Source organism: Zingiber officinale, chromosome 3B, assembly GCF_018446385.1.
Source record: "Zingiber officinale cultivar Zhangliang chromosome 3B, Zo_v1.1, whole genome shotgun sequence".
NCBI lineage: Eukaryota > Viridiplantae > Streptophyta > Magnoliopsida > Zingiberales > Zingiberaceae > Zingiber > Zingiber officinale.
The window spans coordinates 26,377,650-26,399,817 of record NC_055991.1 but is presented as its reverse complement, the minus strand read 5'-3'; the positions used below and the strand labels follow the sequence as shown (position 1 = coordinate 26,399,817).

The 22,168-nt window shown below is 38.7% G+C and overlaps 1 protein-coding gene across 14 annotated transcripts; it reads right to left on the bottom strand.

Annotated features, from left to right (window-relative positions):
• Positions 1 to 50: 50 nt before the first annotated feature.
• LOC122056250 (E3 ubiquitin-protein ligase XBAT33-like) lies at positions 51 to 7,120 on the bottom strand. 14 transcript variants are annotated; one of them, XM_042618108.1, is made up of 6 exons: positions 6,472 to 7,120; positions 6,323 to 6,382; positions 6,124 to 6,172; positions 5,977 to 6,030; positions 5,098 to 5,191; positions 51 to 485 (listed from the first exon to the last, which is right to left on the bottom strand). In XM_042618108.1, the coding sequence occupies exons 1-5, from the start codon at positions 6,565 to 6,567 to the stop codon at positions 5,100 to 5,102; spliced, it is 351 nt and encodes a 116-aa protein (XP_042474042.1). In that variant the 5' UTR covers positions 6,568 to 7,120; the 3' UTR covers positions 51 to 485; positions 5,098 to 5,099. The 14 variants fall into 14 exon arrangements, 10 of the variants coding, with proteins under 10 accessions (XP_042474042.1, XP_042474043.1, XP_042474050.1 ...); XR_006133076.1 differs by lacking the exon at positions 51 to 485 and adding an exon at positions 4,637 to 4,860 and having other exon boundaries at positions 5,977 to 6,066; positions 6,124 to 6,201; XR_006133075.1 differs by lacking the exon at positions 51 to 485 and adding an exon at positions 4,637 to 4,860 and having other exon boundaries at positions 6,124 to 6,201.
• Between the last annotated feature and the right edge of the window lie 15,048 nt (positions 7,121 to 22,168).

Sequence of the window (22,168 nt, the reverse complement as noted above, 5' to 3'; positions counted from 1 at the left end):
TGTGCTATCTTGCTAGGTAGGTAGAACTTATCAAAAAAATTTGCTCACACTATTCCGAAGATGTAATGTTATTTGCAGGTAAGGAAGAGAGTCATAGTTTTTCTCTATCCCTTAAAGAAAAGCCAAATAAGAGCAATCTAATTGCTTTGGCTGGTACCCCATTCATCTTCATTGTTTCACATATTTCATAAAAAAAAAGCCTCTAGGTGCTGATTAGGATCCTCGTGTGATCCTCCTCTAAACTGATGTTATTGCACCATAGTAATTACGACATGCTTTATCTCAAAAATTTTAGCTTCGGTAGATAGTCTTGTGATGCTAGATCGAAGTCCTCGAGCATAAGGTGTTACGTAATATTTAAAAGGTGTGTTTGCCATTTGTGTTCTTGCTTCCTCTTCTTGTTGCTTCTGTAGGTTTCTTCTTCTTCAGAAAATTCTATCGATCTCAAGATCAAGATGTAATAAATCTTTTGCAAGGTTAGATCTCTGCATGCAAGAATAAGACTTAATTAAATTAAAACAATACAGATATTAGAAATGCATAAATTAAATTGTAGAAAATACAAAGTACAGAAATCAAAAAGCAAAAGGACTCTAATGAGTGAAGTTAGGTGATGAAAGTCATAGTGAGTGAAGCTAGGTAGTTAAAGTCCTAGTGAGTGAAGCTAGGTAATGGAAGTCCTAGTAAATGAAGTTAGTCCCTAGTGAGTGAAGCTAGGCCCTAATGAGTAAAGATAAGTGGTGGAAGTCCTGGTGAGTGAACTCAGGCAATGGAAGTCCTAGTGAGTGAAGCTATGCAACCTTAGGGGAAGGTAACCCTAGGTAATACAAAGTCTTGGAGAAGTAAACTCCAAGCATGTGTGACTACTAGTTTAAGGTGGACTACGCGTGGTCGATTAGATCAACGAATTCTTAATATTGCTAACACTGTTTTACTTTACTATTTTATATCTATTGTAGTAACTCAGTGTTATAGGTAAGTCTTAGTAGATTAGATTGATTAGACACTAAAGAGGACCAGAGAAAGTTCAAACAGGTCTAAAGGACCAGATGTTTGGCAGGTAAGTAAAGGTAAGTACTGGAGGAGAGTCATCCAGTGAGGACGAGTCTCGGTGGGACTATAGATGCAATCCAGCTTAGATCCATTTTAAAATTCTAAGCTGAGACCATGACAAGATCCTGGTCCTGGTAAGATAGGATCTAAGTCATAATAAATTTATTTTATTATTGTACTAACTCTGTTTTACAAAGTATAGTTTATTGTTTGCACTAACATATTTTGGAGCGGTAAAATGCATTTTAAACCTCGGATGAACAGTGTTGGAGGTGCCCTCACACACAAGTTGGTGGCGCCCTGGACTAGTTGGAGGCGCCCTTGTGCATCTGTTGGAGGTGCGTCAGAGCACATTGGAGGTGCCCTCATGCGGATAAGATTCAGACTTTGTGCAGATAAGTTGTATAGTTTGAGTGGATAAGCTGCAAAGCTCTCAGATCTGATAAGCATCAAAGGAGGCACCTCAGAGCTGTTGGAGGCACCTCTAATGAGCTTCAAAAGTAGGTCACAAGTAGCTTCAAGAGCATAACTCAAATACAAGCTTCAACGATCCTTCTACTGCTCTGACTATGTGAAATCTATTTTGTTGCTGCCACGCTACTATTCTACTTCATCCGACTATTGCTGGCAAATCGACACCAGCACTCAAACTCTCAACTTCAACAATCTTGTATTGGAAACACTTTAGTTTAAGTTTTTTATTTTGTTGCTAGGATAATGTAGGTCGTTACTCTATCCTTTACTTCGTTATTATAATCGATTCCCATTTTTGGTGGTTTCAGAAAAGGTTTTTAGTAGATTTCTCATTGATATGATCTCAGGAATCATGGGTCTTGGAGTATGAGTCGACGAAGGCTCCAAACCAAGTAACCTATCATATACTTTTATTTTCTTACTTTGTTTTTGTCTTCTTTAAATTTCGTTGTGCACTCATTTCAAAAATTGATAAAGAATAAGTTTTTAAAATCATGTGATTCACCCTCCCCCTCTCATGTGCCTCAATCTTACAATATAGTGTTAATATGACTTGCCAAGATGAATAGTGATGTCTAAAATGACCAAAAGGCTAAAATCCATCTCCTAAAAATCTCACTTACATTACGTGGTTCCATTGTAAAGGGGGGAAATGTTGTATCAAGATGTTTCCATGTAAGGGAGTCAAAAAGATGACACATTAATCTCCATCATGTACATGCTCATGATGCCACATCATGTGGTTTACTATTGCAGCAGATTGATGTGCGTAGATTATATACAATTTTATTTATTCTTGACTCACATTTACGTACTTTATTTATGCTTGATCTATGTATTTCTACATCTCTTATTATATTTTCAGCATAATAACTCTTCTTTATCAGAGATCTACTCTTTGTGTATTTTTCTATTAACAGGAGCCACTTTTGGGGCGAAAATGGCACTCGTAGACAATTCGGAGAACAAACGAAGACAAATGGCTTGGCCGTGTGAAGTTCACACAGTCGTGCCACTTACCAGAGGTGGAGAAGACTCTGATCATGTGATTTCACATAGTTATGCCAAGAAACAGAGAAGAAGATGGCCCCGGCCTGTGGATCCACACTGTCGTGTGGCCTTCAAGAGGAGGAGCAGACTTTGGCATTGTGGAATCCACACGGCCGTGTGGAATTCACACGGCTGTGTGGATCGTCCAAAGACTAAATAGAACACAACTATGTGAAACCACATGACCGTGCCACTTAACCCCAAGCCAAGCAGAGGGTGGTCGTGTGGATGCCACACAGTTGTGACACGGGTCATGCAAGGCCCTTGCTTAGCACTATTTAAGGGGATTTCTTCCCCTTTCCAAGGGGAGGAAGGTTCTCCCTTTGAGAGATCCATCTTGGTGTCGATCTACATTCTCTCTGCTCTCCATTCGACAATCCAAGATCATTTTCATCATCTCATTGACTCCGGAAGCAAAGGATTGGATCTAAAGATCACTCAACACATTTGGATAAGCTTCTTCTCCCTTCCTCTTCTAGTTGGGTTTTGATGCTTTCAATTCTTATGTCTTTAGATTTTACCCTTTATGCCATGGAGTAGATCTATTGTTCTAGGATTAAAGGAGTAATTGTGATGTGGATTGATGTAAGAACTTATGGATATGTCAATTTCCTATCTATATGGCATTACCATGTCTTATATCTATTTGATCTTATATGCATGTATTGTGTTTGAGCTTAATTCTCATGTTTGATTGAATATCTATGTAGAATTGTTAATCGCATAGGAGGAATGCCATAAATTGTATGACTGAGGGGGCCCTAGTAATAGGAGTAACCCGTTTCTAGACATTTAGGGTATTATCTTGAAAGGAGAAGCAATTCCTAGAAGGAAGTTGGGAATTGGACGTAATTATTATCTCTATCTCTATGGTTATTGAGTATAAATGTGTTCTTGTGATTTATGACCGAGAGACCCTAGTGATAGGGGTGACCCTTACCGGACTTCATAGGAACCATTTTCATTTACTAGCATGGGGTATAGATCTAAATAGTATTCCGGCTTGACCACTACAGGGAAGAGACGGTAATGAATCTAGCTTCCTGCAAGTACATGGGAATTAAGGATGGGCAATTGGTGAACCATGATACATTAATAAATGTCACAATAAAACTAAACCCCTAGAACATCTCCCAAATCAAGTCTCTGTTTCTCTTTCCTTTTCTCAATCTTATTTCTCTGTATTAGCACGTGACTCTCAACCGCCAATTGTTTAGCTAATTCTCCGTGAGAAATCACTAGTACTTATATCCAATCCCTGTGGGTTTGACAATCTTTTATATTACTGACTATATAGCTGTGCACTTATGGCCCGAAACACAGATGCATACAGTCGTTAAATCCTAATAGTTAACTGGGAGTGATATATAACTTTCCATAATAAATTCTTCTTCTTCTTCCCAGATATGTGTATATGCTACCTATAAGGATGATTACACATTCTACATTTAATAAATTTACTATCTTCACTCCAAAAGATCATGCACATATTTATACAATAATTAATATTTTCTACAGGCAAACCAAACCCAAGCCCTGACCAATTCTTATTATTATCACTATAACAAAAACGTTAAAAGATAATGAACTTTATCAGTTATCGTAGGCCCTTTAAAACCATTATAATTGATAGTGTTGTTAAAAGTGGGGGCTACAATAATGGTTTTAAAAAATTATCTTTGAATGAAAAGACAACGGTTTAAAACCATTGTTGTTTAGAGTACTTTTAATAACACTGCTAGTTACAATAATTTTTGGGGCTATGACAATGGTTTTTAACTGTTGTCTTTAAGGGTGATAGACAATAACAATGGTTTTAAATTGTTTTCTTATAAATTATTATCTTTTAATATCAATATGTCATATTTCAATATAAATATATAATAAAGAATCATAATCACAAAAGAAAGAATATTCCCCACATCAATGTCATTCAAAATGTTACTTATACAAGACTTACAATCACAAAAGAAGAAACATGTCTTATGTTCAAATAAAATCTATCTCAATACAAATAAGTAAATAAACTCCATTTACAACTAATGAACAAATAGCCAAAAGACTAGAAACTTGTTATGGTGGTTCATGCCATGTAGGATTGCACTTAATTATTATCAACCCAAGTCCCATCACAATCTTCAACTTGTAGGATTTCATTGGACTCCTCTTTCTCACTTCCTAATTCTTTCATACCAGTCTTTTCCAATATTGTTGATCATCAGTTCCATAATAAATCCAGTCTTCCCCACACCAGCTCTATCAAGAAGTCCAATCTTTCCACCCCTTTGATAAGGCAGCAGGAGATCAACAACCGATTGATATCAAAAGAAATACACTATTATATGTATGAAAAAAATTATTCTAAAAGAATAATAAACACACATATATTTTTACAACAGTTACCATATGTGTGCCTTTGTTATTCTTTTAGAGTCGTGAATGATTCCATAATTTAAAAAGTATACATAAATTTGAGATTTTATTTTTGAATATGCAAAGATACGATAATTTATATTTTACCTTTATATTCTGCATTGGTCGTTGACCTTGTGTAGGGTAACACTAAAACAACTTCCAAGTAAATTGCAAGTGCTAACAATGCACAAGGCACAATCTACAATTATAGAAATAAAAAAAGTCGTCAAATCTTGTAAAAGCAATCATATAAATAAAGAAAATATTTAAAAGTTCTTGTAAAAACATGCAAGCTATTTATGATCAAAAGAGATAAGTTCCAAGATCTTTGAAGAAAAAAAACTTAAACTTAAAAGAAATGAAAATTCAATGCCAACTTTAAATTAACAAACTATTCAGATTACGTTGATGTTGTTTTTTAAAAAGTATATCTTATAGAGAAATGGAAAAGCATATTACATATAAAGAAAATCATCCACATAAACTAAAATAGAATAACTAAACTTTAAATGTTAAAGAAAAACATACTAAGTTTGCAGAAATATTAAGGAAATTCATGTTTTCCCATAAGAAATCACCTCATAAGTTAGTTCTTTTTGTGTGATATTATACCAATGAAACAATTAGTGCTCAAAATCAACTAAATTTATTAAAAATAAGGTGCATGAAGCATATCCTTATGAATCTGTTGATCTTATAATTTTCTAGTGCAATTAAATATTCACAATTGATATATGAAAAATGCACATGAATAAGCAAGTAACGTGATATATCCCAAACACTAAAAAGCAAGTCATATAACATATCACAATTGACTATAATCTGATAGTGTAAATAAGAACATAATAACAAAAATAATAATAATAAACTTGGTGTATACCATTCTTGGTTTGTAATGCAAAGAATAAATAAGGAATCTCAAAAAAAAAAATTCCAGTAAGACAAGTAAAGAGTATAAAAGCATTAAAAAGAGGATAGAAGCACCTTCTATGCAAAGTCCAGGGCACTCCGGCCATTCAAATAGTTTGTTCTTGTTACCTTCAGGATTTCTAATCTAGTTAACTCTCAACTCCCCTAAAAGAAAGGATTTCAATTTCTGTGAACATAAAAAGGAAATCTTGATGAACTCACACATATAATGCTTCTGTAGATGAGCAGAGTCTGCACCACCTCCCAATGACTGTGATGATAGGCTTGCATTAATGTTGTCTATATATTCAATTTTTTTTATGATAAACACAAAGATTAAACCTTTCGAATATAAAAGTTCCAGTAAAAGGATAGATTTAAATCGCAAGTCAAAAGAGGGAGAGAACAAGTAATCGAATACCTGGCCACAATAGTTTCTTAGATTCACATCAACCCCATTCTCTAGCAGCAGCGTCATGATCTGAGGAGGCACGCCAAGTCAGTAAAACAACCCACAACACGGTGAGAAACATCGAAAGGTTGAATCTTGTAAGAGGGGAAAAAACTGACCTCGTTGTGGCTCTTGGCGGAGGTGAAATGTAGAGGGAAGTTGAGGCCATGGAAGGTGGAGTACTTGGCGAGTCCAGGGTTGAACTCCAGCAACATGCGGGCTTCGATTAGATCGTCGTCCCGAGCCGCGGACACCAACCGCTCGCTAGAGGCCGATCACCCGAGAGAGTTCCCCATGCCTCCAGACCCAAGCCTCCGGCGTGGGGGCAAGCCGATGGCTGCCGAAGAGTGCGCTACACCCTCTCCCTCCTCTTCTCTCGGCAGATGCAAACACTACTTGGGTTCCAAGGGAAGTAGAAGCAAACAAACTCAGCAATGAGTCGAAAGGAAAAAGGGGTGGATGTTGGTGTTTCCGATCTACCTCAACATTTTGATATACAAATAAAAGGAGTGTAGTTCTAGGGAAACAACTATCACTTTGGGAAGAGGAGTTTTGAGGAATGTAGTTTGTCGAGAGGGGTGGAAGGCAAAAACATGTGAGGAGAGGAGAAGATCGTGTGAGGAGATCGTGAAGAGGAGATTGTGTGAGGAGAGGGAATGTGAAGAGATCGTGTGAGAAGAGGAGAAAGACACAAAAGGCTAGGGTTTAGGAAGACTAAGGGGGGGAAAACACACCCCAAAACTTTTCGGCGAGAGAAAGCAAAACACGACATTCAAAGGGAAAAAAGCGAAAGAATTAAGTTAAAGACAACGGTTTTAATAAACCATTATCTTTGACCATATAAAACAATATAAAAAAACATAACGATTTATAAAACTATTGTCATAGCCTTAAAAAATGTTTTAAAACAATGGTTTTAAAAAATCGTTGTAAAATGCGTTGTTGATTTTTTAAAAAAATCACTCAATGACAATGGTTTTTACAAAATTATTGTCTTTTATTTTTGGGGGAGATCAAAGATAACAATTTTGTCAAAAACTGTTATCTTTGAGCAAATTAACAATGTTCCTTCTAAAACTCTTGTATTTATGCTGTTGTCTTTTAACAATTTTGTTGTAGTGTATAGAAGCTATTGGTCATTATGTTATTAGTAGGGAGCAACTCTAACATCAATTGGCAAATGTCATCATAACATTATTTTGAGAAATGATGTTATGCCTTATGTTCAATAGTCTTATAGTAGTTGATAGTTGAGAATGATCAGAAGAAATGTCTTCCCTCACTTCTCTTTCACTAGCTTTTAACATATCATATAACTTCTGAACTTCAGGTATTGGTATTTCGTCTATATTAGAATGATCAACTGCATATATTATGCTGTAAACTATTAATTACATTGCATTATCATTATATAATGATTCCTCTCAAGTAATAAGGGCAGATGACGAAGTAACAAAAGATCCAATTGGCTAAAACAATTAAGACTATCCATGATAGTTGCAGTTATAGTAATTTGGAATAAAACCATTTCTACCTAGATATATATTCATGGTATCCTCATCGGGAAAAGTTATATTTCTATATTTGTAATAATTATGAGGATAATGTAACTTGTTGCTATTTATACAGTTTGGATGGAGCTTAGCAAAGTTTACAAACTCTTCAACTCTATCAAAATATTCTTGATAAATTTATTTTCTAACCTATTGTATGTCCAAGCTTTTTATATACTTTGTAACCTAATAAGAATTAAATTTATAACATCATTAAATGTGTAAAACTAAGCATGTATATTGTGTTTAAACTTAAATTTAATTAAAGCGTTAAAACCTAATAACATCAATAAATAACCATCCATGACATACCTAAAGCTGGTACATAAATAAGATTGTCTTAAAAAAGTGTAAAAACACACCAAATAGAGAAATCTACACACAAAATATTATTAAGTCAACAATTAATTAAAGGGGTGCACAAACAACATACAATATTTTTGATCATTTTTACCCAAACACTAAAGGTTTGCATGTACGTATGGCCACTCGGTTGCCCAAGCCGCACTCTCTCTTGGCCATCGGGCCACTCTGTTAGGACACTTTGGGAGCTAAAAGGGTGGTGAATAGCTTCTATCACTTCATCGATAATGATTTACAGTGGATATCTTGAAGTGAAGACTCACCAATGCTAACACTTATATTTTACTTAGTATCCACCTCCTTGAGGTAACTAATCCAAGGGTCTACTCTCCTCATGATTTCATCCACTATGAAATCACTCCTTATCGAAAATAAATCTGAGGTAGAGAAGCCTGGTACAAGCTCACAACAAGAATACAAAAAAATAAGAAAGTAATATACAATACAATAAAAACTTTGCTTGCTTGATCTCTTGTTGCTTGTAGATGCCTCTTAAAGCTTCGAAAGTACAGCAACACTTGCTCAAGAACTAGCGGAGAGTGTGTGTGAAAGATCTAGTTTAAAATGCCCATGAAAACCTTTTTCTAGGGTTCTTTGACGCCTCCTAATCAATTAGGCTCACTCCTAATCGATTGTCACGTAGGATATGCCCGTTCAACCTACAGAATGGCTCTTTTTTCGAACCTTAATCGATTAGCGAGTCATCCCAATTGATTCAAAGAGCCTTAATCGATTCGATTGCCTCAATTGATTCTTCCTTCTGTGATAAATTACTACCTAATCGATTGACCCAATCGATTAGTAGTGGCTGAATCAAATGGAAAAATCAATTCAGCCATTGTTTTCATGATTTCTCTTCACAAAACTTCCAATCGATTAAGAATCCATCCTAATCGATTGGAGTGACCCTAATCGATTAACCCAATTGATTATGCTCGACCCAATTAATTATCCTAATTGATTGTCTAACCCTAACTTGCTTGATCCAAGTCTAGGGTTCCCTTTCCCAATATCTAATCAACCATGACCTGTTGGAACTTTCTTACCAAGTGTCCGGTCAACCTTTGACCCACTTGGGCTTTGCCAACTTCTCATTGGACCTTCAAATTTTTTTTAGAAATTTTTGCAAATACTTAAATTTGCCTTAGAAATTTTTTCCCCCTTATGAATATTTTCTTTTAAAACTTAGAAATTTTTTTTCAGATTTTTTACCTTAGACTTGTTTAGAACCCCAATTTTTATGTGATCAAAGGGGAAGAAGTATGTTAAGTCTAGGGGAGGTAATTTTTAATTGAAAAATATTTGGACTTATTTGCATATTAATTGTTTTTTATTGTATTTGTTTTACCCTACCTTAACTTGGGTTGCTCACATCAAAAAGGGAGAGATTGTTGGAACCCCAAGGTGTTTTGATGTGATCAAACAAGTTAAGTTAGGTCCTGTTGTGTCTAACCCTTGTGTCTAAGTGTGCAGGAGCTTAGGAACACAAGAAATCGAGCGAAAGACGCGGCTAGCGAGAAGGACGGCACGGGGAAAGAGCCGACGGGCTCGGTGCGTCCGAGGGACGAGGTGACCGCGGAAGAGTACACCGGTGGACGAGAAGAACGTGTGCGGTGTTCGACGGAAGAGAAACCGGGAAGGAAGGCTACTCCAGGAGAAGGTCGGAACTTGGGTTCGGGTGAGCCCTATTCTGGATGGCCGAGATCACCCAAGCTAGCGGAGCTGGAGCGAACAAGACCCGGACCGAGACGAGCTGAACCGGAGATGAAAAAGTCAACCTTTATTGACTTTAGGGCTCGGGGCACCCGGAACCATTCCGGGCGCCCGGAGGCGCCCGGAGCAGCCCGGGGCGCCCGGAGCAGCCCGGGGCGCCCGGAACCCTTCCGGGCGCCCGGAATGAAGATTTTGACTGGATCGAAGCTTATCGCGATCTGAACATTGGGGATAAAATTTTATCCCCCCAGGGCGCCCGGAACCCTTCAGGGCGCCCGGAACCCTTCAGGGTGCCCCGACTAGTGCTATAAATATAGCACTGGTTTGCACAGATTTTTTTAACTCACTTGTAATCAGTCTTCTCTGTGCTTTCATTTCTGTTTCTTTTATTTGTGCTGTCAACGCTGTAAAGAGGCTACTCCGCCCGAAGGAGATCATCAGATAGTGTGCGTACTTTCCTTGGATTAGCAATCCCCTGATTGCAAACCAAGTAAACCTCTGTGTCTGATTTGCACTTTATTAGTCTCTTTATTTTGATTAAAGTTCTTTTGAATTAGTTGAATATCCGAGAAATGTTTGTTTTTTTTTTGTACGGTAATTCACCCCTCCCCTCTTGCCGGCCTCCAAAGGGACCAACACTTTAGACCTAAGCCCTCATGTATTTATTTTTGGGCTCTACCCAAAATACTTCATACCAATGGAAATACCTTTCATATTTTAAATTCATGATTTTTTTATATATTTTTAATGTGGAACTTTGATTCTATTCCCAGCAATCCTCCCCTTAAATGAAGGACCACTATTACTATCATGGTCCGGGCCTCCCCTCATGCATCCGGTCATTCTTGACCTGTTCTGGGCCTCTTTGTAAGCATCTGGTCTCCCTTGACCTATTCCAGACCTCCTCGTAAGTATTTGGTCAACCTACCTCGGACCTCCTCACAAGTATCCAATCACTCTTAATCTGCTTTGGGCCTCCCCTCAATTTCGTTCAAGGTCACCTCATATGGTATCCAGTCTAGATCATGACTCTAATATCACTTGTTATGACCAAAAAAGTTCACATATATATATAATGGTATGATATTGTCCACTTTGGACCTAAACCTTCATGGATTTATTTTTGGGATCTACCTAAAAGACCTAATACCAATGGAGATATCCTTCATCTTTTAAACTCATGATCTTTTCTCAACATTGACCCGAGGATAATTACACCAGCAATCTCCCAACATACCCGGTCAGGGGTACACATACTGCACTAAGTTGAATAAGCACATGGATAGGGTTGCACACGTGCACAAACAAGGCTACATGCTTGAGGTTGCCGAGCATGTAGCTGCATAGCCGCCCGATTAGGGATGCATGCGAACTTGGCATCTCAGCCAGGGCTACATGTGCGCTCGACTGTCTGGCCTAAGCTACACGCATGCCCAGCTACTCCACCAGGGTTGCAGGCACACCCATTACCCAACCAGGGTTGTAGGGACGGCCGCCCACGGCTGCACAACCAAGCTTGAGGTCATGGCCAAACTCACCTCGTAATCTCGATGAGAGGTCAAGGTTGTGCTTGTAGCCGATCGATCAAGCTTGAGAGGTCATGGTCTAGTCTTCGACCCATGTCGTGAGCACAGGGCACGGCCAGCCTCGTGAGCACAACGGGAGGTTGTGGCTGTCCACGCAAGCACGCATGACCTTTTTGAGATCCCATAGTCTCACCAAGGTCAAAGTTGAGAGGAAAGGGGAGAGGTGTTAGGACTAAAAGAATTCACATATATCCACAATAATATGATATTATCTACTTTAGATCTAAGCCCTCATGTATTTATTTTTGGGCTCTACCCAAAATACTTCATAGCAATGGAGATGCCTTTTATCTTTGAAACTCATGATCTTTTTTATATATTTTCAATGTGGGACTTTGATTGTATTCTCAATAATCTTCCCCTCAAATGAAGGACCACTATTACTATCATGGTCCAGGTTTCCCCTCATACATCCGGTCATTCTTGACCTACTCTGGACCTCTTCGCAAGCATCTGGTCACTCTTGACCTATTTCTGACCTCCTCGTAAGCATTCGGTCAACCTGCTTCGAGCCTCCTCACAAGCATCCGATCACTCTTAATCTGCTTTGGGCCTGCTCTCAATTTCGTTCAAGGTCACCTCATAGAGCATCCAGTCTGGATCATGACTCTGATAACACTTATTAGGATAAAAACATATTCACATATATCTATAATGGTATGATATTGTCCACTTTAAGCATAAACCTTGTGAATTTATTTTTGAGCTCTACCTAAAAGACCTAATACCAATAGAGATATCTTTTATTTTTTAAACCCATGATTTTTTTTATGTATTTCTAATATAAGACTTTGATTGTATTTCCAACAAGAGGTTTACCTTGCGCAAGAGAGGAGATCGTACTCGAACCTCGAAGAACGGGAATCAAAGAGGGACATGAGAGAGCGATCAGAGGGAAAAAATTCATAATCAAAAAACACTAATATGACCATAAATTAACGATAGAATTATATTTTCGTGTAATTCCATCGCTAATTTAATTGCGGAGATATAATTCCATTGCTAATATAGCGACAGAAATTAAATTTCATCACTAATTAAATAGATTAATTATAATTTTTCATTAATAACAATCAATATTGCAATGAAATATTAATTTGATTACTAATTATCGACGATATCTAATTCCATTGCTAATTTAGAGATAAAATTAATACTTATCATTAATTTAGTAATAAAATTAATATTGTGTCAGTAATCTTTAGTTATAATTTGAGTAATTCCATAGCTATTTGAGTATTTTTTTTTAGTGTGATGATCGACTTCATCAAAATATATCTTGTTCCATAGTCAACAAACTAATCAAAACAGAAAAGACAAAAAAACTTAAAATTTGTTAAAAACATATTATTTAAAATCATCTTCTAGTTCTCTAAATCTTTGTAATTAATCACTTTCGCACACCAACATTCCTCATGCATTAACTAATTACATCAATAATTCCGATACTAAGGGCATGTGCAGTCTGTAAATCTGTTACAGAGGTTTGCTCCATCACATCCCTACTGTATTAAAAGTTAAAAAAAAAAAACCCACTTCTTTGAAGAACCTCTCCATTCTCATAAACTTCTCTACTAATTTTTTTTTAGCAATTTATTTATTTTTATTTATATTTTTTACTTATCTTTATTTATAATTTTATTTACTTGTAAAATATCATAATAAAATAATAGGGTTTAATGAACGAATAACCTTAACGGAATTTTTAGAAATTTTTAAGAATTTTCTAGGAATTTTTCGGAGCTCGTATGACGAGTTTAAGGGGCAAATTTATAGGCTTGGAGAAAGTCTGTTTGGAATACCCAAAGGTGGGAGTTGATTAAGAAATTGATCTAGGGTTTAATAAAAAAATCCCTAAGTTATAAAATCTTTTCCCCTTCTTTAGTCGTGCCCTATTTCTCCCCTCGCCAAACCCATCCTCTCCTCTTCTCATCGTCGTCCCGTCTTCTCCTCTTCCCCAACCCGACACGACACCGAGACTCCTCCCCTTCCTCTCGCCTCTACCGATTCTCCTTGCTTCCGATGTCGTCTCCCTACTCTTGCCGCAATCGCGTCGATGCAACGAGGTCGAGCTCGCCGGCGTCGCTCACCCCACACCGGCTGAGCTTCCCATTTTCCCCATTCGATCTCCTCTTTACGACCACCTTTCCTCTGCCCTAGCGCCGACCGCCTTCCCTATGCCCTAGCGTCGACTGCCACCCCTCTGCCGCCGACCGAGTGCACAGCTTCCCGATCTGAGGCACCACCTCTGTACAAGTTGATCTTTGGCCAGGAGCAGGGATCCAAGCCTTAGTTTCTCCTTCCGTGTCCTAAATTTCCATCATCAGATCTCTTTTCCACACTACCACCGATCAAACCAGCGCCGGTTGCTAATCACCAGGTACCTGCCTTCAACCAGCCATCGTCGGAGGTGTTTTCTTGGGTCTGTGATCACTGTGGTCGGAAAATCTATTGAGCTGGTTGATTTGCAAGTTCTGCCGAGCCACCTATTTGCCCTTCTTTTGGATCTGATCGGGTTACAAATTGTGGTTTCCTTCGGTTCCTGCCACCCCATTGTTGATCGGATCTGTTGCCATCACAGACGATTGAAGAAGAAGAAAAGGTAAGGGAATTAGTGGGATATAAGGGTTTGGAATTTTTGCTTTGATGGTTTATCAAAATGATTAGCGTTAATGGAGCTAACCCTAGTTGATCGTGGAATTAAGAATTTAGGAAGAAATTCTGGTCTTGTTACTGATTGAAACTACCATACCTACTGATTATTGTTTGGAGTGTATTCATGATTATTTGTGATCTTTAGATGGTCTTAGTTAAATTCCTTTTACTATCTTCTAAGTATTGCTAGGGAATCTTTTGTAAAGATGATTTTTAGATTTTCTTTATTTGCACGGGACGTTCAAGACTAAGTGTGGGGGATTTGATAACCATGATTTTACTGCATTATTTTGATTCATACATGCATGGTTTGATACTATATTCATAGATGAAACCTATATATGCATCACATTTCATGCATTATCTTTATTCTTGAACTTAATTACAAATTATTTTATTTTTGGTGTTATTTGATGCTAATATTTGATTCTTATTTTGTAGACATCAAATGATCTTGGATTTGGATCTATTTAAATCGAATTTGTGCTCGAATCTGAGTTTAAACGAGAAGATCAAGTTACAGTGCATTATGGACCGTTCATCAAAGATCGGAGGGATCTGAGCCATCCATTGAAGATCTGGTCCATCCGACCTAAGGGAGAGTAGATCCAGACCCTAGATTAAGATCAGCACCTTCGGATCGGAGTTAAAGAAACTTTTCACCGTTGATCAAGATCCGAATTGCTCCCAGTCATCCGTTAAAATCTGGATCTAATTTAAAACAGAAGCTACAATAGCTTCGTTGGTGTTGATCTCCTCCACAGCGCTGAGCTTCGCGTCGTGCAGCTTCTCCCAAGATTCTGACCCCGTTTCCACCTCCGATCAACTCTTCAAGCGACGACTTCGGTGCAGAGCTTCACGGCAACTTCATCCCGATCATCTGGAGCCATCGGCGGGCGTTCCTGTCGACGTAATTTTCGCTTCCGGCGATCCTCTATTTCCACAAGTTTATTGGGCATTCCCTCAGATCTGTGCTTCTCCTCCCATTAGCGACATTTGGCGGCGTTCCTCCGGTGTTCCTGAGCTTCATCCGACGATCATCCATCATCCATAGCTTCCATTCCATATTCAGAGGTGAAGGGTTGTAGATTTCCAAATTTTCGGCCATTTATGGGTTTAGGGTTGTTTCTAGCTTGTCGGAGGAGTTCCTCTGGTTTAGCTGAGCAATCCTCGAGTTGATACGCTACTGAGATTCTCCATTGATGACCAGAGTTTGGCGTTCTCGTCTCCGGCCTCTTGTGTGACGGCAAGAGTGTGAAGCTTGGTTAGATTGGTTGTGAGATTGGAACGGTTTACCATTTAGTTTCTTTTGTTACTGTTTTAGAAGCTAGAATAGATTTCTCTTATGTTGTTATGTTTTAGCAAGTAATCTAGCATTTCATTTCCTTGTTGAAGTTTAATTTGTGTTTAATTTGTGCTTGGTTAATTGTTAGGTTGTTAAGTTAAAGTTAGGGTTTAAATTGAAGCTTTAGATCAGATTTATCCTCTGTCTTGTTATTTTATTCTATGCTTAAGATTAGATTTAATTGTGTCTTGTTATTTCATTCTTTAGTATAGTTGTGTTGATGATGAAACTCAAGGCGTACTGTGACAATGCGTTGTGGATTAATCGTTGGCATTTAGTTAGGTTTCATTTATGCATTAGATTAGCTTCTTAATTGCTGTGCTTTTTATTTGTTAGATTTAGATTCAAAGCTTAAACCCCCATTTATATATTAAAACCTCAAAAATAGGAATAACATGTAATCCAAGATTATCATCCTATCGTTGCTTCCATTGGAGACAACCTGAGTCATTTCTATGCTACATTAGCTTAGAAGGGGTTCGGTACTAAATTCTTTTGATATCATAACATGACAAAAATGGGCACAGCAATACCCAACACCCACGCCAGCAGTACCAGGTGCTCCTTATCCGGTACCTCCAGTCGCTCCTACCTATATGGACCCTACAGTGCCACCAGCGGTACCTGCCCCGACTTATGCAGCAACACCAAGGGTACCTTCTGTTGGTTGCTACTGGAAATATCGTACCGGTACCCCTGTACAAAAATTTTGTACAAGTCCTGAACCATTCCTAACAATCTATTGTGTTCTTTAGAAATTAAATTTGGAATCGCAAACAGAACTTAACATTATTGATTCCAAATTCAACTTATCTGTTCTTAGTGGTTTAGACTTGGATCGCAAACGATGCTTAACATTATTAATCCAAAGCCACCTATGTTACAAATTCAATTAAATATTAATTTCAGAGATTGGCTTCCAGGTTAAACATGGCGAGGCACTAGGCCTTCTTGGGTATGGGAGCATCCACCACTTCCTAGACAAAGTCTTTCAATGAAATTTAATATTTAATTTCTTTATAATAACCCTAGGTTTAACCAAAAAGAACAATCGAATCACAAATTCGAAAAACAAAAGAAATACAAAATCGAAAACATAAATTTGATAAACTAGATTTATTAGCCTCTTGTGTTTGGTATTTCAAGATCTAAATAAAAGGATGAACTAGTTATGATGTGGAAACTAATAACTAGTTATAACTTTTATAGCTTATAGACCTCACGATCTTCTGTCGTATTCCTCTTCTTATCTTGGACGTCGTGTGGGCGACGATCTACCAAGACGAGAATCTACCCAAGCTTCCTTCTTCTTCAAGTAAGTTTCGGCCACCACAAGAACTCCAAGAGAAGATGAGGTTCGGCCACCACCACCAAGCTCCAAGGGATGCTAGAAACAAAGCCTCCTTTCTCTCCTTCTTCTCCAAGCAAGATCCGGCCACCACAAGAACTCCAAGAGAAGATGAGGTTCGGCCACAAGAAGAAGAGAAGGGAAGGAAGAGGACCGGCCACACCAAGGAAGAAAAGAGAGAGGAATAGATGATAGGTTATTCTAAGGTGAGGCACCTCTACCCTCTCTTTTATATTCCTTAGTCTTGGCAAATAAGGAAAATTTAAATAAAACCTTCCTTATCCTCTTTGCCAATGAAAGGAAAATTTAATTAAAATTTCCTTTCTTGTTTCTATTTGCCCGGCCACCTCAATATCCTACATACAAGGAAAGTTTTAAACAAAAATTAAAATTTCCTAATTTGTTTATGGAAATTTTTAAAATAAAAATTTCTCTTTAAAAAAATTTCCTTCATGGTTGGTTATAAAAGGAAACTTTTATAAATTAAAATCTCTCTATTAAAGCATGTGGATGATTTACAAAAAGGAAAGTTTTCTCTAAAATTAAAATCTTCGTTTTAACTACAAATAAGGAAAGATATCAAATCTTTCTCTTAATCTTTTGTAGAAAACTATAAAAGGAAAGATTTATAATTTTAAAACTCTCTTTTAAAATCATGAGGATGGTTACAAAAAAGGAAAGTTTTATCAAAAATTAAAATCTTCCTTTTAACTACAAATAAGGAAAGATATCAAACTTTTCTCTTAATTTTTTTGTAGAAAACTATAAAAGGAAATATTTAAATTTTAAACTCTCTTTTAAAACCATGGCTTCCACATAAGAAAAGATTTTAAAAAAATAAAATCCTTTTGGTGGCCGGCCACCTAAGCTTGGGTTCAAGCTAGGGTCGGCCACCTCTTTAAACCATCTCACCTTGGTTTGGCCAGCCCTAGCTTAGGCTCTAAGCTAGGCTTGGCCGGTCATCTTAAGGTGGGTATGGGTGGGTATAACACTTTAAAAATAAGAGGCTACGACAGGGACCGAGAGGAGAAATTGGTTTTGGTCTCCCGATGAACTTGAGCTTCCCGTGTTCGCCCCGAACACCCAACTTGAGTTCATCAATAATATCTCATTCCACTAAAGAGTTATTATTGAACTATCGCACCAGTCCCATATTACTATATGAGCTCCTTCTTATCATGAGTGTGTTAATCTCCTTGTGTTTAAGATATCGAATGTCCACTAATTAAATGAGTTATTGACAACTCACTTAATTAATATCTAGCTCCAAGAGTAGTACCACTCAACCTTATCGTCATGTCGGATTAAGTCCACCTGCAGGGTTTACATGACAATCCTTATGAGCTCCTCTTGGGGGCATTATCAACCTAGATTACTAGGACACAGTTTCATTCTATAATCAACAACACACCATATAAATAATATCATTTTCCAACTTATCGGGTCTATTGATTTATCGAACTAAATTGCACCCTTTGATAAATTAAAGAAATGAATATTGAGTATATGTGCTTGTTATTATATCATGATTAAGAGCACACACTTCCAAAATAACAAAGGTCTTGTTCTTTTATATAGTCAGTATAAAAAACTTACCTTAAATGGTCCTGCTCAATATACTCAGAATGTACTAGTGTAATTTTATAGTTAAGATAAACTAATACTAAATTACACTACGACTATTCGAATGGTTTGTTCCTTTCCATCTTAGTCGTGAGCTTCTGTTTATAATTTATAAGGAATTGATAACATGATCTTCTGTATGTGACACCACACACCATGTTATCTACAATATAAATTAATTGAACAACTACACTTAGCATATAAATGTAGATATTTGACCAATGTGATTCTTTATTTCAAAATAAATATTTACAAAAAGCTAGGCTTTTAGTATACACTCTAACACCTTCCCTGGCCTACCCAGCGGTACCACTTGTAGTACCAGCTCCAGTGGTTCCGCCAGTTCCCGCGGTGATTCCTACTCACCCTACTGATTTGATTGCGGCACGAGCTCAGATCCCAGCTTTGGCAGAGTCGGTGAAAAGTTGATTGACACTATTCCACGGGGAGACCGATCCGAGCGTGGCTCAATCTTGGATATAGACTATGGAGTGGACTTTTTTTTATATGGCTTGCTCCGAGTGGTAGAAAGCAGTGCTGGCCGCTTTTCATTTACGAGACGAGGTTGATATCTGATGGAATACGCAGCGCTCGATCATAGGCGAGCAACACATCACCTGGGCAAGATTTAGAGAGGCTTTTAAGAGCCAGTACTTTCCATGGTCATATCAGATGAACGCCGATAGGATTTTCTGAGTTTTCGGTAGAACAACCGTACAGTGACAAAATACAACGTTGAATTTAATCGGTTAGCCAGATTTTATCTAGAGTTAGTTGCTGAGGGCAGGTCTCGTATGCTTCAGTTTGTCCAGGGATTGGATGGGTATCTGCAAGTAAAGATTATCAGTTTTGGTAATTCATCTTATATAGAGGCATTAGACAGAGCCCTTATGATCGAGTCGGCTCAGCAGAGAACTAGTGTGGACAAGAAAAGGAAGCAGACAAATCGGGCTTCAGGGCAGATCCAGCAGCCGCAGGCTATCGGACAGCAGCAGAGTGGTCGTAATCAGTCAGGTCAGGGTACTTCTGGGCATCTGGCCGGCCTCAGAAATCAAGGCGGACTTCCTCAGGACGTTTTTAGTCTTCTCAGTAGAACCGGAAACAGTCCTCCAGTGACATGCACTGCACCCAATGTGGATCCAGAGATCACATCATATAAGCCTGCTCCCTGGGACAGTCAGTTTGCTATTATTGCAAACTACCTAGGCACATGAGCCGAGATTGTTCGTTGAAGACTCAGCATGTGGCTTCCAGAGTTTCTGTTCAGGGAGGATAGTTTAGTCAGATAGGGACTCAGTGACAGGGGCAAAAATCCCAATATTCGCATCATCCGCAGAGGACAACCCCTCCAGCAGTAGCTGCATATGGCATGCACGGACAGGAGCACTCTAGTGCTCACACGGTATCGCAGGGTTCTATTTTGGGACCTCAGTATCAGTCGCAACCTCAACCACTGGTGCAGTATCAGCTGCAGCCCCAGCCACTGGTCCAATACCAGTCTCAATCTCAGCCACTAGTCTAGTATCAGCTCCAGCCACAGTCGCTAGTTCAGTACCAGTCGCAGCCCCAGCTACTGGTTCAGTATCAATCATAGCCCTCATATCCATCTTTGGCTCAGTATCCAGCACCGCCTCAGTGGCAGGCTTAGACTCCAGCTCAGGCGCAGCAACCTCTGGCAGTGCTACCACCTCCACCCCTGCCAGAGACTAGACGAATTCACACGGTTACTTGAGAGAATGCACAGCAGGCTGACGGATCCGTTTTTCATGGTATGGTTTACTTTATGCATTTTCTGCTGATATGCTAATTGATACTGGTAGTTTGCATTCCTTTATTTCTCGAGTATTTATGAGGGAGATTGGTAGACTACCTATTCTTAGATCGCAGCAACTGACCATCTCCCTACCGTCCAGTGATACATTGGACGTCACTCAGGAGGTCAAAGGATGCCCGTTAGACTTCGACAACAATATACTCATTATAGATTTATTAGTACTGGAAATGGTCGAGTTTGACATTATCCTTGGCATGGATTGGTTGTCAGCATATTATGCCACAGTTGATTGTCAAACGAGGGTCATCACATTCTGACCTCTGAACCAACCCTTGTGGAATTTCACTAGCATTAGGGATGACGGTATATCGACCATTTCTGTAATATAGGCTCAGAAGTTATTGTCACATGGTTGTCGGGGATTTCTATTGTCATTAATTAATGCTGATGACAGCAGTATATCTCAGCTCTCAGACATTCCAGTGGTTCGAGAGTATCCATATGTATTTTCAGATGAGCTACCAGGCTTGCCTCCCCGAAGGCAAGTGGAGTTTGCTATTGAGCTAATTCCGAGGACCGCGCCGACATCGAAAGCTCCTTACCGTATGACACCGAAAGAGTTGGACGAGCTAAAGGTCCAACTCCAGGAGTTATTGGACAGGGGATTTATTCGTCCTAGCGTATCTCCGTGGGGTTCTCTGGTTTTGTTCGTCAAGAAAAAAGACGGTACTATGAGGTTGTGCATCGATTATAGACAGCTGAATGCAGTGACCATCAGAAATAAGTACCCCTTACCACGGATCGAGGATTTATTTGATTAGCTCAGAAGTACATCAGTGTATTCTAAGATTGATTTGCGGTCCGGATATCATCAGTTGAGAGTCAAAGATTCTGATATTCAGAAGACATCATTTCGCACCAGATACGGACATTATGAATTTTTGATAATGTCATTTGGGCTTACCAATGCTCCAGCGGTATTTATGGATTTGATGAACCGCATCTTCCTGGAGTATCTAGATCAGTTCGTTATCATTTTTAGCGATGACATTTTGATCTACTCGCGTTCCGAGGAGGAACATGCACAGCATCTTTGCATAGTCTTGGAGACTCTTCGACAACATCGTCTATATGCGAAGTTCAGCAAGTGTGCTTTCTAGCTATCCTCAGTCTATTTTATGGGACATGTAGTTTCTAGCCGAGGTATTTTCATGGACCCTTAGAAGATCGAGGTGGTCACTAGCTAGCAGCAGCTGAAATTAGTTCAGGAGATCCATAGTTTCTTGGGATTGGCTGGATATTACAGATGGTTCATTGAGGGTTTCTCTCGCATTGTTATATCGCTGACATGCCTAACTAGGAAAGGCGTGAAGTTCACGTGGTCAGAAGCCTGCGAGACCAGCTTCCAGGAGCTAAAGAGGAGACTAGTGTCGGCACCAGCGCTGGTTTTGCCCTCCGGAGAGGATGGATTCGTGCTCTACACTGACCCTTCTCTACAGGGTTTGGGTGTTGTTTTGATGCGGCGCGGTAGGGTACTCTCCTATGCTTCTCATCATTTGAAGGAGCATGAGAAGAACTACCCAGTACATGATTTGGAGCTAGCCGCTATTATCTTTGCTTTGAAGATTTGACGGCATCATCTTTATGATATTACATTTGAGATTCTCACTGATCATAAGAGTCTCAAATATCTTTTCACTCAGAAGAAACTCAATATCCGACAGAGGAGATAGATGGACTTCCTGAAGGATTATGATTGTACTATTAGCTACCACCTGGGGAAAGCTAATATGGTTGTCGATGCACTTAGCCGGAAGTCCAGAGGGACTTTAGCTTGCCATCGAGTTTTAGTCACG